Source organism: Corythoichthys intestinalis, chromosome 17, assembly GCF_030265065.1.
Source record: "Corythoichthys intestinalis isolate RoL2023-P3 chromosome 17, ASM3026506v1, whole genome shotgun sequence".
NCBI lineage: Eukaryota > Metazoa > Chordata > Actinopteri > Syngnathiformes > Syngnathidae > Corythoichthys > Corythoichthys intestinalis.
Window position 1 is genome coordinate 23,852,560 of NC_080411.1, and position 21,284 is coordinate 23,873,843.

The 21,284-nt window shown below is 38.8% G+C and overlaps 1 protein-coding gene across 1 annotated transcript in view; it reads left to right on the top strand.

Moving 5' to 3' along the window:
• Window positions 1-21,284, top strand: part of grin3a (glutamate receptor, ionotropic, N-methyl-D-aspartate 3A) — a 97,067-nt gene that overhangs the window by 34,945 nt on the left and 40,838 nt on the right. The window contains exons 3-7 of the mRNA XM_057818389.1: window positions 8,813-9,482; window positions 10,761-11,144; window positions 14,156-14,301; window positions 15,398-15,513; window positions 20,144-20,295. Of these exons, the coding sequence (XP_057674372.1) occupies window positions 8,813-9,482; window positions 10,761-11,144; window positions 14,156-14,301; window positions 15,398-15,513; window positions 20,144-20,295 (1,468 nt within the window). The remainder of the gene's footprint in view (window positions 1-8,812; window positions 9,483-10,760; window positions 11,145-14,155; window positions 14,302-15,397; window positions 15,514-20,143; window positions 20,296-21,284) is intronic.

Consider the following 21,284-nt stretch of genomic DNA (forward strand, 5'->3'; position numbering starts at 1 on the left):
CTACATCCTCTCTACACAATTCACCCACAGAATTAATAGGGAGGATGTTGTGTTCGGAGGGGAACTCTTTGATGCGGATTTTCCAGGTCAGACTAGAGACACGGCTTATACACACCACTCGACAAAATGCGGTGCTAGTCGAAAAGCAGACCGTCAATAGTAAAACTAAAGAAGGCTGTTTACAGTGTGGTCTATTTACCTTAGCCGTCATTTTTCCTCCACTATTTGATCACTTTCGAGGAGGCAGGTTTTCTGGGGGTCAACATGGCTTGTGATGGCCAAAATAAAAAACGCTTGGAACGTTTTGAGGTCACAACTGGTACCATCCGAGTGGAATGAGTCAGACTTTCCACCTTCCTCAAATGCAGCATGAGCACGAGTGGCCGAAGCACTTCTCTTTATTTTGGTTGCATTATGCATTTAAAATAATTAATGAATTGCGGCAGTTTGGTGTGGCATTGTTTTGGTCGCATGGGTATTTTGAAGAACGATCTGCATTTTGAATTTATTTGACTGTTAGATCTGTTAATATCGTTTTTTATTGGCATGCTAGGATGGGACCATTGTGTCGCGCTAGCTTAGCCACTCAGGAGTCCTGAAACTAATAAATAACTAACAAACTGCACGGAATTTGTTGAAATCAACTCCACTGACTAATTCAATTCAATTCAATTCAATTCAATTTGTATAGCCCTCAATCACAACAGAGGTCTCAAAGGGCTTTACAGAGGCAATATGATACACAATTAGAAATGAAGCAACAAAGATGAATAGATACAGTTCAAGTCCTGGGTATCCCCTATCCTTAAGACCCTCCATGCCGGCAAGGAAAAACTCCAAAAACTCCAGAGTCAATTGGGAGAAAAATGAGAAACCTTGGGGAATACCACAGTCAGGAGAGATCCACTCCCAGGACGGATAGACAGAAACCCCAGAACGGCTAATGGGAATTAGCAAGCGAAATTGTAGTCCGTAAAAATACAGTGGAGTAAAGGAGCAAGAAGAGGTCCCTCTGGTCAGATGAGACGGGGGTAGCAGCGAGGACGTCAATCCAGCCAGGGGTCCGGACAGTCAGGAGGCTGCAGCTGAAAAATAGCCCCTCCCCAGAAAAACCCCCGCTAACTCTAAGATTAAGTCTAATGTCACAAGTAATTAACTTCCGCTTTACTGCTGACCAGAAGATATGCTTCGTTAGGAAGGTAAGCCACAAAAGGTTGATGCGCTTGTTGCAAATTTATCACAGCGTACTGTATTCAAACATATTGAATGGAAGAATGGAAGGAAAAGTGTGGTAAGAAAAGGTGCACTCGCCAAAGGATTGCCACAGTCTTAGTTTTACTCTCTGTAAGTAGTCTACAACCCCGATTCAAATGAAGTTGAGACGGCAGGATAAAAAAGTGTCTCGAAACTTTTAACTGCGGGTGTACACGCTCATGTTTTCCTCCAGCGACTCGCTGGATTTTACTCACAAACAAGGAGCCCTCCTACCATGACGTGCATTCGGTGTGGCGCTGGAGCTCCAGCGTAGAGCGTTTTCCACTTTTTTCTGCTTGTTGTGTGTTCCAACGTTGTATCATTTACGCTTAATAAAGATACTGGTTTCGGGAAAAGTACTTTTTATTGTCGTGTGTCTTGCAGCATACATAAAATGCATTTCTGGACTCTTGCTTAATACTAGTGTAATGACCTATTGACAGATGACGTGGCTCTAGTTTGGCTCATTTGCTGATGGAAAGCCAACTGTTTTTTGGGAAGCACTTTAAAAAAGAACCAATAAAGCACGTACACCAGCAAGGAACGGACATGCTTGTTGTTATAGTGGAAAATGGGTAGTAAATAATTAGAAGAGTGCCAGATACTGGTCCCCATTTTATGCAGTGCATGTATTGTACAAGCTACAATGTCTCTGAAGAAAAAGATTTAGAGAGATTTTGGCATCTGTAACAACTAATTTGGGATCCTTTGATTCTGGTGACTGAAATCAAAGCCATCCCGCCCCAACTAACGCCCACTCCTTTGCAGTCACCGCTCGCTGTTTTACTCATGACAACTAGTGGTCCATCAGGTTCCACAAAACAAAAGTTCTGCGAAATCGGCATGGACACTCATCACACTTGTCAGCCAGACTCTTGATAGTTGGAGCCTTTTTGTTGCTGTATGTCACATTGCGTGTTGCAGTGTGTGAGACAGCGACATCAGGGCGGGCGTCATAGACGAAAGAGACAACTGTGAGAGTCCATCTTACAAAATCGTGACTCTGTGTTGCACACATAGTCGACCAACTCAGCTCTTTTTTATTGCCATATAGTGTGCAAGTAGAAACTATCGAGATATCAGCAAATAAAGCACACTTAAACAGCATAAAAACAAGACTTCTATTTAAAATTATTTTTATTAATGGTAACGAGATAGCAAAATAAAACTGGAGTGTACATGGGCCAGATGTACTGCAAATTTCAGCTCAACTTCGTAAAACCGATCCGCCCCATTGTCTTTTTGAACAATGGCCCAAACTCAGTAAGGAGTCACTTGCCGGATCAGCAACCAGTTTTGGGCAAGAACTGGTCCAAAGTAGCAGACACGACATTAATGTATGGCCCGGATATGGCACGCATGTTACCCAATCTGGGCCAAATTTTTATCAAAACCGTTTTGAGTATTAAATTTGGGGTCCATTTTGGTCAATGTATCATACTGTAATGTTCTATTACAAATTAAATTTGTCTATTAAAAGCAATAATGACAACACGTCTTTTTCATGCCATTTATTAATGGTATCATATTAATGCAAAATACAACAACATAACAATACAACATTGTTTTTTCACAAAATATTTTAATCTGAACAAGCAACTCCATATTAAAGATGGCCCATTTTTAGACTGTAAACAACATATTGTATTTGTTAAGGTTCTGGGGTCAATTCTTTGACGATGAGAGGGAGCGATAGATCGTGTCTGCAAAATGAGGTCGGCAGTTTGGTGACAGGTGAATGGGCAGGCAGGCACTTTGCCAGGCAAGGGAAGAACACTGTACTGGGGAAAAACACAAAAAATAGCTCAGTATCAGGATTACAAGATTCTTTGTTAGCTGAAAGTCACATACTTGTTGGTGAGTTGTTGATCTGGCGATGATGTGAGGCCAAGGACCAGTTTAAGTAAGCTGCTAACGATGAGCAGCGGCACCTGTCCCAGGCTCACCCATCTGTGCAATCAAGGCGACAATTAAGGCAAAGTGACACAAATGCACAAACACAAGGAGGAGGGGCTCAGTTTGACTAATAGTATTGAAACATTGAAACATTTACAGCAACACTTTTTTCCCTTCATATGTTGTTATGCAACAAATTTTGAATGACTTAACTTGCAGACATGGCAGATCACTTGAATACACCGGCCATTTTATTAACGCTCGATTGAACAACTCGTTTAGCAGTCAAGCAATGACTTCAAAACACGATTATGACTTTGAATAAAATTTGCTGTCCGCTGATGTGTCGTGACTCCTGCGTGCTTTTCTGTTTAGTTGTGTTTCAGGTGCGCGCTGATAGTGATGTCATATGTCAATTGTTAAATTTAAAAGTTTGAGCGCGTCCGGTCTGCACGGTCTGCCCCAGAACAGTGCGTAACCTATCATTTGGACAGTCATAGTTCTGATCCGGGCCACATCTGGCGCACTGGCATTAAGCAGATGTGATTGCTATGCGGATCTAGCGAGCTGAGACCAGATCCGGCACGCAGTCGCCTGCTATTGGGGTATCCAAGAAATTCATATTCAAGCTGTGCATTCATAACACTAGAAACAGGACTCAATAGTTTGTTGGTTGTGGGCCCCTGTGTTACATCATTTTTCCCAGATAGATGCATTCCACAGGTATGAAACAACCTTTACTCAATGGTTGACTGCATTCATTCTCACCTCCGTCACTAAAAGTGAAGACGAATGCATCTGAAAGAATGCACTCAGTTTTCTCCATAAGTTATTTTCTATGTAACATGGAACAGCAATTGCCCTGATAGTTTCCTTTCCATATAGTATTGTTTTAGAGATCATTTCCATCGGGTGTAATGTATGTATAGCAGAACTCTACCATCAATGCTCGAACAGCCCATGAAAATGAAATGACAATGAGAAAGAAAATTTCCTCAAACTTATTTTAAGTTTTTGGGTTTTGACAAGCAAGGAATTGACGTCATTGTTATATCCACTGATGTGAATGAAAACATGAATGCACTTGTGTATTCGCGTGCTTGTCTGCTCTGGTTCCTGACACTTTCGGACAGCCAGTAGCACAGCTAACTGAGAGGCATGGCGTGATCGCGGAGCCATGCTCTGTCCTCTGCTGTAACACTCACTTTCACACAAACACACACATACACACATTGCAAAAACACACCTACTTAAAACTAATTTACCTTGTTTTCATTGTAAATCTACTAGAAATAGGTGAAATTATCTGCTTGTAATTCAAGTAAATATTTCTCACTTAGATTTCTTAGAATAAGAAAATTCATTAAGATGAAAATAAGCTTAACAAACTTATTTCAAGCAATAAATTAATACAGCATATTTAATCTAAAAAAAAAAGTTAATATAAGTACTGTATAGATATTGTTCAAAACATTATTTGAAAGCAATTTTTTCTTGATTTATGTGAACAATTTCCCACTTTATATTTACGGACTTAATAATAAGATATTGTAATATTTACCTAATGTAAGTGGAATAATGTTTCACATTAATCTGTTTACTAGTATTTAACACTCAAAACAAGATGGAGAAAATTATTTGACTAGATTTAAAAAACAAATATTCATTTTAGGATGTTATAAATTTGCAGTACACACGTTTAGGCCACTAAGTCTGCACACCTCCTGTCTGTAACAGGCACCTCATGTAAAAAAATATATATACAGTATATATGGGAGAGCAACAATCATTAGAAAAGTACATTGCTCACTTTTGTTCGGGAGAGCTTTTGTATTTTTGTTTCAGTTTGGCTTCCTACAATAACGATATTTATTACACTGATTTATAGCTCATAATAAAACTTCCTAACCAAAATAACATTTAATTACATGCAGCTATCAATTAAACTTCTTAACCAAAATAACATTTAATTAAATGCAGCTATCAACAAAATTGTTGAGCTTCTTCTTAGAGGTTAAGTAAATGTTTTACTCTCAGCTACTTGTCAATTATATGCTCCATTGCCTATTGCCCCATTTTTTAAAAATTCATAACATCATTAAATGATCATTAAAAATATTTGAGGGAGAGTGAGGGAGAGTTTTAACTATCAACCTTCATCAATGTGTTTTTGTCTTTACTGCAGTGTTACGCCAACTGACATGTACCGTAGTTATCGGACTATAAGTCGCTCCTGAGTATAAGTCGCACCTGCCATAAAATGCCCAATGAAGAGGAAAAAATATATGTATAAGTCGCATTTTTGGGGGAAATTTACTTGATAAAATTTAGCACATAGAACAGATATTTCATCTTGAAAGGCAATTTAAAATAAAAATACAATACAGAAAAAAATGCTGAATAAGTGTACAGTATGATAATGTTACATGATGTATAAACAACAAAATGCGAACGTGGCCGGTATGTTAACGTAACATAGCTATTAAGAGTTATTCAGATAACTTTAGCATAAAGAACATGCTAACAAGTTTACCAAACCATCAGTGTCACTCCAAAATACCAAAATAACATGTGAAATGTTATAATGATGTGTTAATAATTTCACACATAAGTTGCTTCTGAGTATAAATCGCACCTCCAGCCAAACTATGAAAAAAAACTGCGACTTATAGTCCGAAAAATACGGTGTGTGTATATTATATATATATATATATATATATATATATATATATATTTTTTTTTTTTTTTTTTTTACCTTAATCATATAATTAATCTAAGGCCATCTCACCATTTATGCCTTGTGACCTTTTCACATTGTCCTCATGAGTGGATTGATTTCACACTGTTGCAATGAAATGACAGATGTCTGCAATACTGAAAATCACGTTTAATGTATACACAGATAGGAAACTCCTTTCATGTTGGCCATCCAAGCTAGCTTTTTATAGCATTCTTATCCACCGTCTGCTCTGTATGTTAACTACTGAAGCAATATATGGAGTTTCACTGAACCAGAAAAATTGGCTTGTCTCCTGAGCAATTATCCAAGGTGTAACAGAAGTGGAAAGCCGCCAATATATAAGCAGAGAGTGCAGACTATCGTCCATGACTTACTGGTTCTACCACTTTCACTGAAAGAAAAAGACACTGCTGTATTTAGGCTGCAGAATATCTAGTTATCTTAATGTGAACATAATTTAGGCATATACTTCGGCCATGGCAAGGTCCTGCTTCAGTGACTTTTGTCTGAAATAGACAGGTTGATAATTACTGGCTCTACTGTTACACCTCTAAAACACAATTTTATAGAGAATACAGTGTGAAATTGGCTTGTGTCTGTTGCTGCTGACAGCCCTCCATCTATTTTCTAGACAGTTTATCCTGTTCACTGTCACAAGGAATGTGAAGTTGACATACCTCCATTGATAGGGTGCAACTAGGACAAATGACTCACTGCAAGGGTTTGAGGTTTCACTGTAGAAGTAGACTGGTAGTTTAGGTTGAATATGCATTTTTTTATTTCCAGGTCAGTTCTTCAGTATCTGTGAAGCCCTTTGGGATCTTTTGATGATTTAGGGCTATACTGTAAAAATATACTTGATTAGACTTTTTTTTTTCCTGAGCTCAGGTTTATTTCTATACAGTGATCCCTCGTTTTTGGTGGTTAATGGGGACCAGAACCCGGCGCGATAAGTGAAAAAACGTGATGTAGCGCATCCCCAGACAGATTCAATTCAATTCAATTTTATTTGTATAGCCCTGGATCACAAAAGCGTTGTCTCAAAGGGCTTTGCAGATGCAATATGATACACAATCAGAAACAGCAAATGAAGCAACAAAGATGAATAAATAAATTCAAGTCCTGGGTATCCCCTATCCTTAGACCCTCCATGTCGGCAAGGAAAAACTCCAAAAACTCTAGTCTTTGGGAGAAAATGAGAAACCTTGGGGAGTACCACAGTCAGGAGAGATCCACTCCTAGGACGGATAGACAGGAAGCCCCAGGACTGCTAATGGGAATTAGCAGGCAAAGTTACAGTCCATAAAGATGCAGTGGAGTAAAGGAACAAGAAGAGGTCCATCTAGCCAGATGAGACGGTGGTAGCAACGAGGACGTCCACCCAGCCAGGGGTCCGGACAGTCAAGAGGCTGCAGCTGAAAAATAGCCCCTCCCCAGAGGGGAGGGGGGAAAGGGGACACCGGGTGACTAGTGATGAAGAGACCAGACAAAGGAGAAAAAGGAGATAGAACTCAGTGGCTGTACTTCCCCCAGCTTTATAGCTTCTAGTGCAGCTTAGACTAAACTTTGAGTCTACTCCGACTTCAACTAGCCTGACCATAAGCTTTGTTGAATAGGAACGTTTTTAATCTAATCTTAAATGTGCAGACTGTCTCGGCTTCTTTAATATTAGCTGGAAGCTGATTCCATAAAACAGGGGCTTGGTGGCTAAAGGCTCTAGCTCCAACAGTACTTTTAGAAACCCTGGGAACTACCAGTAGACCTGCATTCTGAGAGCGGAGTGTTCTGTTGGGGCGGTATGGAACCAGAGCATCGGTGAGATAAGATGGCCCCAACCGAAAATGGTCTTAAATGTAAGAAAGAGGATTTTAAATTTAATTCTAAACTCGACTGGAAGCCAGTGAAGGGCCTGGAGCACAGGGGTGATGTGCTCTCTTCAAATGTATGTTGTGTATGTTCAATGTATTGATTCAGATTTAGGATTGGAAAGAGATACATATAAGACATATTTCTTTTGCCCAAAGTATAATTAAAAAAAAAAAAAAAAAAAAAAAGTATTATTAAAAAAAAAATGAAAACAATAAAAAAATTTTAAAAAAAAAAACGAAAATATGTGTATATATATTTTAATAGATGTTTTTAAACACTTCAAATGTAATAACTATGATAAGTTTTCAAACATGTTACTGTCCCACCGAACTATTTTTAAACAAGAATAGTAGTAGAAAAATGCATGCCTTCATTGAGTGAGTGCACTCAAATCCCCGCAAGCTGTTCACTTACACACAATGAGTTGCCATTGCAACTGTTTAACAAGTTAAAGGATGATTGACACATTTGGTGCTTTGAAGTTCGTGTCTCTGGCAAGCTCAAACCCAAACATATGTCAATCATTGTTAACTTTAATAAGCAACTACAGTGCACTGCCTGATGAGCAAAGAGCGGGGTGGGGGGGGTGAGACTACGCGATCGGTTTGGGACAGCTCATCTGTATTTTTTTTTGTTTGTTTGTTTGTTTTTAATTTAAAAAAAAAAAATTGCAATGGACTGAGGGCACGAAGTTTGAAGCGCGAAGTAGCAAGGGATCACTGAATTCCCAAAACATAACAGTTATCATTAGTTAAAAACTTCCCCATATAAAAAGTATAGTGTATAGTGTATATATATATTGCTGCCCAACATCAGAGGGCATGTGAATACTCTCCACTTCATCCCAAACGTAATGAATGAGTATATAAATACCATATATAGAGCAACAAAAACTTGATTTGAAAACTATAATGTTCCCACTATTTTGGGGATTTATTATTTTTTTAAATTATTTTTATCCAACTATCAGTTGGATTTGATTAATTTAATGTGTGTCCGCATCAAAGTTTATCTTCACGCAATTTATGCATGTTTCTGTTTCGCCCCCTTCAGATTTCTATCCAACACATCCTTTGAGGGCCAGAGCGGCTTTATATCCAGAGATCGTCATAGCCAAAATGTCATCTCAGAGGCTCATCACTACATCTGGTCCCTCCAGCTGGACCCTCTGGGCCAGCCAACCTGGACGAGACTAGGACGTTGGCGCAGAGGGAAAGTTCTGATGGATCAGGGGGCCTGGACGAGCCGTCAGGGTTCTGGAGGGGGAGGAGACTGGCGCAGACCCACAAGGCTGCATTTGCGGGTGGTGACATTGGTGGAGCACCCATTCGTATTCACTCGGGATGTGGATGGAGACGGGTTATGTCCTGCTGGCCAGTTGTGCCTCGACCCACTCACCAATGACTCATCAGTTTTACAAAGTTTTTTTCAAAACCTCGCAGGACCAAATGGATCTGTGCCCACAGACTCCAAGAAATGCTGCTATGGTTATTGCATTGATTTGCTGGAGAAGCTGGCAGAGGATATGGGATTCACTTTTGACCTCTACATTGTTGGAGATGGGAAATATGGAGGCTTGAAGAATGGTCGCTGGACAGGATTAGTGGGTGACCTGCTTAGTGGCGCTGCTCACCTAGCTGTGACATCTTTTAGCATTAATTCAGCAAGAAGCCAAGTCATTGACTTCACCTCACCCTTCTTTTCCACCAGCCTGGGAATTCTGGTCAGTTTTCTCCTTTTGATTGCTTATATTTTTTTCTATTTCTGTTATTTCACACTGCAGTCACGCTGCTGTATCCTCTGTCATTGACCTTACCTCAACCCTCTCTGATCACAATTCTGCTGGTCAGTGTCTTTAAGACACAGTTCTATTACTGAGTACCATTACATTATTTAGTTTTAATACATTTGTACTCATGAGGTTTGACTGGTAACCCTTATTACTTCAATTATTTAAAAATCTCAGTTACTGACAGAAAGGGTTGTTACTTTTTCTCCTCCTCTCTTTAAGCACTCTACTTGTGGGTTCATTTACATACTTCCTGTTGTGTCCATAACCTCTCAGTTGCAGACTGGTTAGTACGTTGCCTTAAAGTTCAGAGATCAAGGGTTGAATCCCATGCACCAGCCTCCCTATGTGGAGTTTGCATGTTCTCCCCTTGCCTGCAAGGGTTTTCTTAATTCCGGTACTCCTGTTTCCTCCCACATCCCCAGACATGCATGCCAGGTTGATTGACAACTCCAAATGATCCGTAGGTGTAAATGGTTTTTGGTCTCTTCGTGCAACCAGTTCAGTTCATTTGTTTTAGTATCGAAAACATTTTTTTTAAAATTATTCAGTGGGAATCATTACTCATTAATGAGCCTACTCACACTGTGTGCTGTACTTCATTCTACTTGGCATCTAAAGTCAGCTGAATTTGACCGGTAGGTGTGTGTTGATACCCGCTCAATTTTGATGCAGAGTTGAGCCTCGAGAATCTATTGGAATAACATTCGGATTCCCTCTGAATTGTTCTTTTATTTTTCCATTCCCTAAATTCAAGTCTCGTCTAAAGACGGGAGAGAAAGAATCCACCGGGCACCAACAAATTATGTGATTGCACTCTGAACCAAAAGTTCAAGAGATGTTGCAATCAACATAATCCATTTAAAAAGTCCAAAGTAATATTCTTCCCCAACACTTTATTTAAATCATGAGGAAATAAATTGACATTGCCCCGTAAAATAATCAGAATAAACAGTCATTAGGAAAAGAAATCGAAATGAAACATCGGATTGAGAAAAGTTAAAACTCTCTTGGATATTTTTTTCATCAAAGTAATAAATTGAATGCATAAAAATAATCCATATGTTATTATATATGCAGTATGCTTTAAAAGCCATGTAATTGGAAGCCAAAAAGGAGCAGGAGGGAATCCAATTTGAATCGCCTAATTTAAGTATGCCCTGGATGTATTTTATTTTATTGTTCATTCTATAGTCCCCCATGTGTGTTTAGGTTCGCACCCGTGACACCGCAGCACCCATCGGGGCCTTCATGTGGCCCCTTCACTGGTCAATGTGGCTTGGCATCTTTGTCTCTCTTCACGTCACCGCTATCTTCCTCACCCTCTACGAGTGGCACAGCCCATTTGGTATGACACCGCGTGGACGCAACCGAGACCGGGTCTTCTCCTTCTCCTCTGCTCTGAATGTGTGCTACGCTATACTTTTCGGGAGAACTGTTGCCATCAAGCCCCCAAAGTGCTGGACGGGGCGTCTGCTTATGAACCTTTGGGCAATTTTCTGTCTCTTCTGCCTTTCTACCTACACTGCTAATCTGGCGGCGGTCATGGTTGGTGAGAAGACATATGAACAGCTATCAGGGATCCATGACCCAAAGGTATAAATCACTTTAACCTTGCAAACAGGTTGATTTAGTTTTCTAGACAGCATGACTGCCCACAGAGTGACCGTGTGAATGCTTGTCTGTCGCCACATACTATATGCCCTGTTGTTGGATGGCGATCAGTCCATGGTGCATAGAGTTAGCTGGTATTGGTATCATGGTACTGAAAATGGAATGATGTTTGATTGCATCAAAAAAATTAAAATTTCTTCCTGTGTGCCTAAACAAAATTTTCTTTTGCTCTACGATTCAGGGTCAAACCAATCCAAATCCACTGGTGTTGCACTAATGAAACAGAGTGGGGTTTACATGGTCCAAAATACAATCTGATCCAGGTGAATCAGATTGGCTAAGGCAGACATGTCCAAAGTCCGGCCCGGGGGCCAAATGCGGCCCGTGGACAAATTTCATCCGGCCCCCAGCCTCTGTCCTAAAATCAATAACGTCTGGCCCACACACAGACTTAATAAATTGGTCAGCAGTACTGCTACCAGCATATGAAGTGGCTTACACACTAAATGCTGCCCCTCATTTACCCACTAAAAGGCTGCAGCACTCTAAGCAACATTACCCCGTGTGACCCTTTACTCCCAATTTTCTAAAATGGCGACAATCAACTGTGACGGCCGACGCTTCAAGGATAGGTGGAAATTGGACTATTTCTTTTCTAAAATACGCAACAACTGTGTCTGCCTCATTTGCAAAGAGACAGTCGCTGCTTTTAATAGTTCAATGTGAGGCGATATTACCAAACAAGACACGCTGACATGTACGACAAGATTACAGGGTAAATGCGCAGCAATAAATTGAAGCAACTTGAAGCTAGTTTAATTTCACAGCAGCAGTATTTCGCAAGAGCCCGAGATTCAAAAGAGTACGCCACAAAGGCTGGTTGCGAGATTGTTGAAATTATTAATTTAAAAAAATAATAAAGCAAATGTTACACACAGAATGGCTTGCTAAAATTTGATTAAATATATTGTTCTACGTAAAGGACGTAGCCAAGGTCGGCCCCCCACATTTTTACCAATACCAAATCTGGCCCCCTTTGCAAAAAGTATGGACACCTCTGGGCTAAGGTGTTTATTTGAGACATTTTTAATCATATTGGCCTTTCAATCGGATCATAAATAGGATTTTTGGACCCATGTAAACGCACCCACTGATACGCACTTAAGAATTTACAATTTCTTGCCATCATTTCCACAACAAATTTCAAAATATGGTTTAAAAAACTACTAGGTCACAATTCCTGGTTAGGTGTTATTAATATTACAGTATGAATACATTTTTGAGAGTTTAAATATTCAGTTGGGTTCGCCCAGCATGCATGGAATAAATGCAGCATAAAAGTTTTCTGCCCAGCTCCACGCTATGTTTGTTTTTCTATCCTACAGCGAGGGATGCGCTCAAGTTGTCAACTAAAATCACATTGTTCTTTTGTTTTATTTTTTTTAGCTTTCTAATTCTTTTTGGGACACTGTTGAAAAGTGAAGCAGTCTCAGAATGCTCAATACTTCACATAACAGACTAGAAATTATTTTATTTATTTATTTATTTTTGATTATTTATTTTTATTTTATTTTACTTTTTAATTTATTTCCTTATTGATGTCATGTTTATCCTGTGGTTTGGGTTGTGGTAAAGGAAGACAGTAATATTGTAACTGACATTTAATTTCAGTATGAGGGTTTCGATTTGACTTCTATTTCTTTAAGATTTTGTTTTCTTTGTGGTCATCACTGTGTTTGTGTTTTTTTTTTCTTTTTTTTTCTGGTGTTTCCTACTGTAAATGTTTGAAAAGACAACATATAGTTAGGGCTGTCAAACAAAATTTTTAATCGAGTTAATCACAGCTTAAAAATGAATTAATCGTAATTAATCGCAATTCAAACCATCTCTAAAATATGCCATATTTTTCTGTGAATTATTGTTGGAATAGAAAGATAAGACGATATATACATTCAACATACTGTACATAAGTGCTGTACTTGTTTACTGTAACAATAAATCACAAGATGGCATTAACATTATTAAAATTCTTTCTGTGAAAGGGATCCATGGATAGAAAGACTTGTAATTCTTAAAAGATAAGTGTGAGTTTGTATATTGTGACGAAATATTGCCATCTTGTGTATTTGTTGAGATAAACGAAATGTTTGAATAGAGTTTGACCAAAGTCTGAGTATTATTTTGCATAGCTATTTTGATTGGGAATGCCAGTTCTCTTTGCATTGAGCGCTTTTCTTTTTGTGAACATATAATTTTATTTTATTTTTTTTTTTTGAGATAGGAATGTTATATTTGTTGTGCGTGTGTGTCAGTAAATGATACTGTAGCGACTTATTTTTCTGCCCAACTGCATGATGGGAAGTTGGGCAACCATGACTGTCTGTGGTGGCTGCAAATGGTATATCTTCTCTGCGTTGTGTTCAATACAGGGTGTTAAGAAATAGATCATCTCCTGTCACTCTTCCCCACGTAGCTCGCCACAATAGTTATTATTGATGTGGAAGAGATGCCAAAGCTTTTGCCAATAAATAGCACGGCCCCAATTAATGCCTGTGTGCATTCCACTCGCTTGTCTCTGCCTCTTAGCTCTCAATATACATAAAACGGCGCCATTGTAGTCTGTTTGCGGCAATGCGTGAGTGGGTCGTTCCGCGCATGCGTTAAATATTTTAAAGTGATTAATTAAAAAAATTAATTACTGCCCGTTAACGGGATAAATTTGAAAGCCCTACTTATACGGTAGCACATCAATGTGGCAGACTGGCAAAAACCCATAGAGTGAAATATGGTTAAACAAATTCAAACATTGACATACTGACTTTTTGACATAGTAGTATACCATTTATTTTCTTTTTAATGCTATATTCAGGTATTCTAATAATGTAGAAAGTGTTGCATAACTGTAGAAAATCAATAGCAGACTGAATTGTGTGTGTGTGTAGGGATGGGAGTTAATATTAAAGCTTAAACGTCTCCCTCTATCTTTCTTGCAGTTGCACCATCCCTCTCAGGGATTCCGATTTGCTACAGTCAGAGAAAGCAGCGCCGAGGACTATGTCAAAAAGAGTTTTCCTGAGATGCACGAGTACATGCGACGATACAACGTCCCAGCAACTCCAGACGGCATACACAATCTTAAGTAATTCAATTTTTTTTAATTAAAAAAACAAAACAACTTATTTATCAGTGCTTACCAGCACTGATACACCATACAACATAAATATTTACACAGTCATGATCCAGCATCTTTTTAGGGAGATGGTTTATTGTCTCTGGAAATATCACATACATGTCAAGTGAATGGGAAAATAGAAAGATAAAAAAACAATGCTGCTGTCATTTTCTACTGCCAGTCTGCCTTCACTTCAAATTCAGCTCCCATCTTCTTTCTCTTCGGCCCCCCCAACACCACCATCGCTGTCATCCTAAGCTGCTTCGACATTCCACCGGCGTCCCCACTGAGCAAAGCAAAAATAAAGTGAGAAATGGCAGCTTGGATAAAAACAGAGGTTGGAGAGAACACAATTTAAATGGATGAAACAACTTGTTTTTTTTACAGCAGAGCCTCTCAAATGCTGATTAGAAGGTTCAAGGAAAATGGCAACCTGAGGAAATTACAGCTCAGGGGCCGGAAATGTGCAACATTAGGATTCACACCTCAAGGGACTAGACATTCTTATCAGGCACTTATTAATATAATAAAAATTATAATAATATTTCTGTCTTTCCAGATTAATGGCCTTTTAGAATCGGTTTTGCACTGATAGTGGCAGCCACAATACAAACATAGTTTATACTAACTACTGTAAATTTTTAGTGCTACATCTACTGTATAATCAGCCCAATTGTTCAAAAGGCACACCAGTTACGTAGGTGAACATTTTAGAATGACATCCCTGATGTAATCACCTCCAGATGGATTGAGATTTTCATTGCTTGGCTCGCTGAGGAGGGACACAAACCAAATCAATTTCAAGCACAGGATTTTCTTATTAACCCACCTGCAAACATCAAGTTGAGAAGACAATCAACCTCAGAAATGTAAAATGAATAAAAGTGTGCCCTCCTGCATTGTATTAAATGAAGCAACCCTACAGAAATGTCAATGCAATTCAGTTGTATAGTAATGGGCTGACATGTTGTATTAATGGTGGCTTAAGAACATAATGTGAAGGAATAAAATTATTATATTTGAAAACTGTTAAAGCATTTAGGCTGTTGTTTTGTGTTTAAAGGGCCGATCCCCAGAAATTGGATGCGTTCATTATGGACAAAGCTCTGCTAGACTATGAGGTCTCAATTGATGCAGACTGCAAGACACTGACTGTTGGCAAACCATTTGCTATAGAAGGTAAGAGAAAATAAGCAATGATTTGATTAAATAAATCCCTGTCTTTCTTCAACAGCAAATGAATTATTTTGATTCCAGGACAGAACTTTTTAACCTACTGCCGCCTTGATTTTGTCGGTATTATTTAATTTTCAGAGGCACCATCACATGTGTGTCCACAAGCCAATTTCAGTAAAAAATCAGATGGCATTTAACAACGTTCTGGCTTTCAAAAGATTATAGTCCTGTTAATCTCAGGCCAATTTAGAATGCATCATTCAACCGCAGTGAAAATGTCCCCACGGTGGCATTACAGGCCTCGATAGTCCCACATACCATCGCTGCTTGTAATTTACTTAATGCAGCCTCCATGTAAAGTCACTCTAAACCACCTGGTGTTTATGAGTAATTTGAGAAATTGTTGTTATTGACATCGTCTATCTCGGCCAAAGTCAGTTGGGGTAGCGACCAGAGGTGGGTAGAGTAGCCAAAAATTTTATTCAAGTAAGAGTACCATTACTTCAAAATAGTGTTACTCAAGGAAAAGGAAAAGTAGTCGTCCAAAAAATGTACTAAAGTACAAGTAAAAAAAGTATTTGGTGAAAAGAATACTCAAATAATGCCTAACATTGTGAGTAACTGCTTATATTTTTGTTGATTTTTATTTTTTAAACAATGGTATTTTTTTTCTGAGCACAAAGTTATCTATATGAATTGTTGTTAAAATGGTACTCTACAATAACCCATTATATAATGACATGAACAGCGTTGTTAATAACGGCGTTAGATTGTAACAATGTTACTAACGGTGTTATTTCTTTCAGTAGTGAGTTATCTAATTAATACTTTTCTCATCTTTGCAACTCCGTTACCGTTACTGAGGATGTAAAGGCGTGCGTTACTATGCGTTACTACGTTGGTTGTATGACGCGAGAAAAGTGAGAGAGACTGACTCACGGAGAAAGCAGAGCGGAAGTGGGGAGGACGAAAGGGAGTTTTGACGCCGTTGCAAACGCGATGCTCTGGAGGCTCCCATAATACCTGACTGTAGCCGATGGCCTACAAACTACACCCACATAATGCTACGATAGATATCCCATGTATAGAGAAGTAGATGTGAAATGATAGACTTGCCGGCGTTTGGTAAACAGCCGCCATATTAAAGCAGTAGACTTCTCAGGAAGGCTCTGTTGTAAAGAACCTTCCTAGCGAACCTAAGTAACTTTATCTAAAATACTCTAAAATAATCTGCAAAATGTTGACTTGAATCTATCATTAAATGATGAACCAGTTTTAAAACTTTCACATGTCAAAAGTAGACAGAAGGGAACTAATGCAATAACGGGAGCATTTTTAACAACTTTAACTGTTGATTCACAACAGTAATTTATGCGTCATAGCAGAGCTCCTATTGGTGCATTAGGGTGGCGGAGAAAAGAATAAAATGAGCGCAGTGATTCGTGGCGTTATTTATTGAAGAGGGCGCTAGCGTAGCAAGTGACGTTGTTGAATTCATCGCCTCACATTCTCCTCCACGTCGCCCGGCATAATTTTATACTTAAGTTGTAATGTGAAGTAAGGTTGGCCAACCATGTTTTTGAATAATATCAATGGCTAAACAGTTATAAGCATATTTTCATTATTTTTTTTAACGCAACCCTTCCAGATTCTTTGTTTAACCCATTCCAACGCCCTTGACAACGAAAATGCTTTTCTTCGGAAATCTTCGGAAATTACGTCACACCGGGAAGTGCGAGGGAAGTCCGCCATAGAACAGTATTGTTTGTTGCATTGCTTCTCGGTAAGATGCCACGGCGGTGTGTGGCGATGTTTTGTTCTCACTCAAACGAAAAGTTGTATGAGTGGCCAAAGGATAGCAGGGCACGTAAACGGACATCTTTCGTTCACACGAAGCGAATGAATTTCATGCCATCATCGAGTAGCGTTCTCTGCTGCAAACACTTCGAAGATGCCTGCTTCCTTAACCAGTCTGCTTATGATCAAGGATTTGCCAAAAAGTAAGTGTGATTTTTGGCTAGATGACTGATGACTTTGTCAAAGCAGAGCTGCCAACTGTTGTGGAATGAACAGTAGAAGCTAGCGACGTTAGCCGAAAGTTAAGTCGTGGCAATTCCCGATCATAGTTGTTGTTGCGTTCGCTAGGTTAAGCGTGTTTAAATTGTGCGTCATCTACGATCTTGTCCGAAAGGGTTAATCCACTGTCAATTGGGAAAGTGTGGATGTGCACATAAGCGGGTCGGCGTCGCGGTAATTCACGGTCACGTTGCAGTAAGAGACACACACCGCCGGTGAGTTTGTGCACATTTATTTGTATTTGTATTATGTATTTCCACCTTCATGCTTCTAGCATTGCATTGCATTTGTACGGTTTGGCGTTTCTTCTACGGTGATCGCTTGATAGCCTTCTAGTTTGTGTTTTACGTGCGAGAGCCGCTGACAGGTGACAACAACAAGCATGTTGGTTTTAATGTCTGGCGGCGAATCAGCAAGCGCGCAGGTCACGCAGTGAATCATGGGAAATGTAGTCTCGGGACTACACTGAAGTGGTGCTTTGTAATCTGTTCGCTTGTGTGAAAAACTACATTTCCTCACGCAATTAGACGCCACTTTGTTTTCTTATTGTTGCCACAATAAAGTGGAGAAAGCCATCGACGACTATGATATAGTGGATATTATTTAGTTGTAATACAGGAGTTCACCAGTAGAGGGTACACATGTCATTTAGATGTGTTATTGTTTGTGCCTTACTCCTTGACTAAAAGAGAGAAAAGTTGTTGTTCAGAGTCACTTGGCAAGACGTTGAGTAAAGTTGTAAAAGCCAATAAAGGTGTTGTGTGGGTCACTCGGTCAAGATATAACAACAGCTCATCTCCTTCTTTCCCCCCAACGTTTTTATATTATTATTTTATATGCACGAGAGCTGCCGGATCTGCCAAAATGAACATGAGGTCTGATTATTATTTTTTTTAACAATGTCATCAGATAGACAAAAACATAAAATTATGTGCAAATGCCTGCATCTTCAAATCATGAAAATAATAACAGCCTATATCTTACCAATGTTGTAATCTCGATGGGTCTTGTATCCATTCCATATCAGGTAGTCTAGGCACATTGTTTGCATCCTGATTAGCGTCTGGCTAATACATGTTAGGTCCAACATAAAATTCCAAGCTCCTCTTCTTCCTCCAACTCTTCAAAAACTTGGATCTCCTCCCTTGCGCTCGATCTATCGCTTATATCGCTGTTTGAATCATTGTTTGAAGGGCTTTGTATGGCGGCCGTATGTATGGAGGTGCCATCGCGTTCCCGGTGTGACGTATCACTTCCGGGTTCGTCCCCTTTCAGGCTCGAACTTCGGAAACGCGATTATTTTGTCAAATATACAACATATACATTATTTTTTCATGCTTTATTTGTTGGACAATGTTTAATTACTTTACTTGTGACCCTATTTGGCATGTGAAGAAATTACTTCACATTACTGCTTTAATATTGATACTCAAAAGGTGCCAGAACAGACTCAATAAGTCCTGGAACACGTGGAGTCCAAAATCAAGAGGTACCGGAACATGTTCCAGCATGATCCAGCACAAATTAACCCCTGAGTATAGGGTTTTTTGGGCTAGGGCCAATAGTGCCAAAAAACCTTTGAACTTCCAGTAGTGTGACCAAGGCCTTTTTTTATTTTTATTTTTGGGAATGAAAAAAAAAACATAAAAAATAACACCCGTTACTTTGCCAACTAACTAATTACTCTTACATTCAAGTAACTGAGTTACTAACGCTAACTAACTTACTAATTACTTTTTGAGAGAAGTAATTTGTAACTGTAATTAAGTATTTTTTTTAAAGTAAGATTAACAACACTGCAAATTAAGCCAAAGAAAAAAATCATTAATTTCCGACAAAGGAAAAAAAAAAAAAAAGAAAATACAAAAATGAAGCATTATTAGTCCAAAGAGCATGAATGCCCTCTGGTGGAGAAAATAGTTCCTAGTTTGAATAGTGAAGAGTTCATTCATAATTACTATTTTGAAATTAAAGGATCATATCTCCGGTTTTCCGTGGCTAATCTGTGCCAAGGGGAGAGGTTAAAATCCACGCTTTCGAGTCATGTTGAGGGTAGAATCAAATACTACAAATACTATAAATACTCTATATCAAATACTTCATTTGTTGCGGTGCTTTAAAGACACCACATGATTGAACAGGCTGGCGTGAAAATAGAAAGGCAAGCCTACATCTGATTGGTATAGTGGAGTCATTTGATTATTGTTGTGACGTCTAATTGGTGAAATCGGAAGAGCTACTCCTTGCATTGCTGGCTAAAAAAATAATAAAGCTAACATGTAGCATAAAGAGGAAAAATGTAACGACTTGTGTGGTGCAAAGCAGCGGAGTAAGACTAGTGTTCTTTCTTCACAAATCTATTCAAGTAAAAGTAAAAAATATAGCTTAGTAAAACTACTTTTAGAAGTTACTCTAAAAGTCAAAAAGTTACTCAAGTAAATGTAATGGAGTACATCTAACACCCATCTCTGGAAGCGACCAGTTTACTTGCAACACTGAATAAAGTCAAGATGAATAGAAAATTAAGGAAAATATTCGTATGTGTGCTCACCAACAGGATATGGGATTGGACTTCCTCAGAACTCTCCCCTCACTTCCAACTTCTCTGAGCTTGTCAGTCAGTACAAGTCGGATGGCTTCATGGACATGCTGCATGACAAATGGTACAAGGTGGTGCCGTGTGGGAAGCGCAGCTTTGCTGTGACTGAGGTAAGAATACAACAGCTTTCATCTTAGGTGTTGTTGTTGACCTCCTTTCAATTAAAGCTTGTCGATGTCCTGTTGATATTTGGCTCATGTTTATGTATTTTGGTTTGCGTTCATTTTATTCAATGGGTGTTCTGTTGACTCACCTCACACAGCACATGACTGAGATTCAATTTATGACTCTATGTATTGTATTTTTATAGGTGAGCACTGTGACCTGCCTAAATGATAAGATGAACACCAAATTGCTTTTCTTAATTTAAATTTTTGCAAAGGACTTTTGGATAAGACCTAGGTTAATGTGGTTATTAATGTGAAGACGTTATTTCTCATGTCAGAAAACTAGCAACTCACTGTGGAACAATCAAGCAATGCTTATCTCCCTAATGCATCTTTAAAGTTTAATTAGGAAGTGTTTGTAGGATTGCTATCAAGATCATTAACTGTTGGCTATTACACTTAATTCCTCCTAATTGGTTAATTCTTTAATTTGCCTCATGGCTATAATAAAGTATATCTATCAATTTATCTGTTGAACTTTCTCCAGGGGGTGAAAGGAGGCCTGTAGTTAATCACTATAAAGATAATAAACATTCTCCCCCAAATGGATGCAGGAAATGAGCCATATATTGGCTTTTTATTTCAGTGTAGTTGGTAACAAGTGTGTCACGTCTGATAGCACTCAATTTTTTAGACATGTCAGCAGTAAAATTGAACAAAAGAAATGTCAACCTTGTTCAGGTGTTACCCAACAAAGATGAAACAACAATTTGCTGTTATGTTGGAACATAACATTTGGGGCTTAACGACCAACTATAAAGATGTCCCTACTAGTGTAAAAGTCAATACTACTTTTAGATTCCCGATTACAGTCATATACTATCCTCAAATAACGGCTTGCTCATGAACAAATAAACACCTCACACTCACCTTAAATCGATACCATCTTGTTTTGCCTCAGGAAAAAAAACGGTAGCACTAAATAGGTGAAT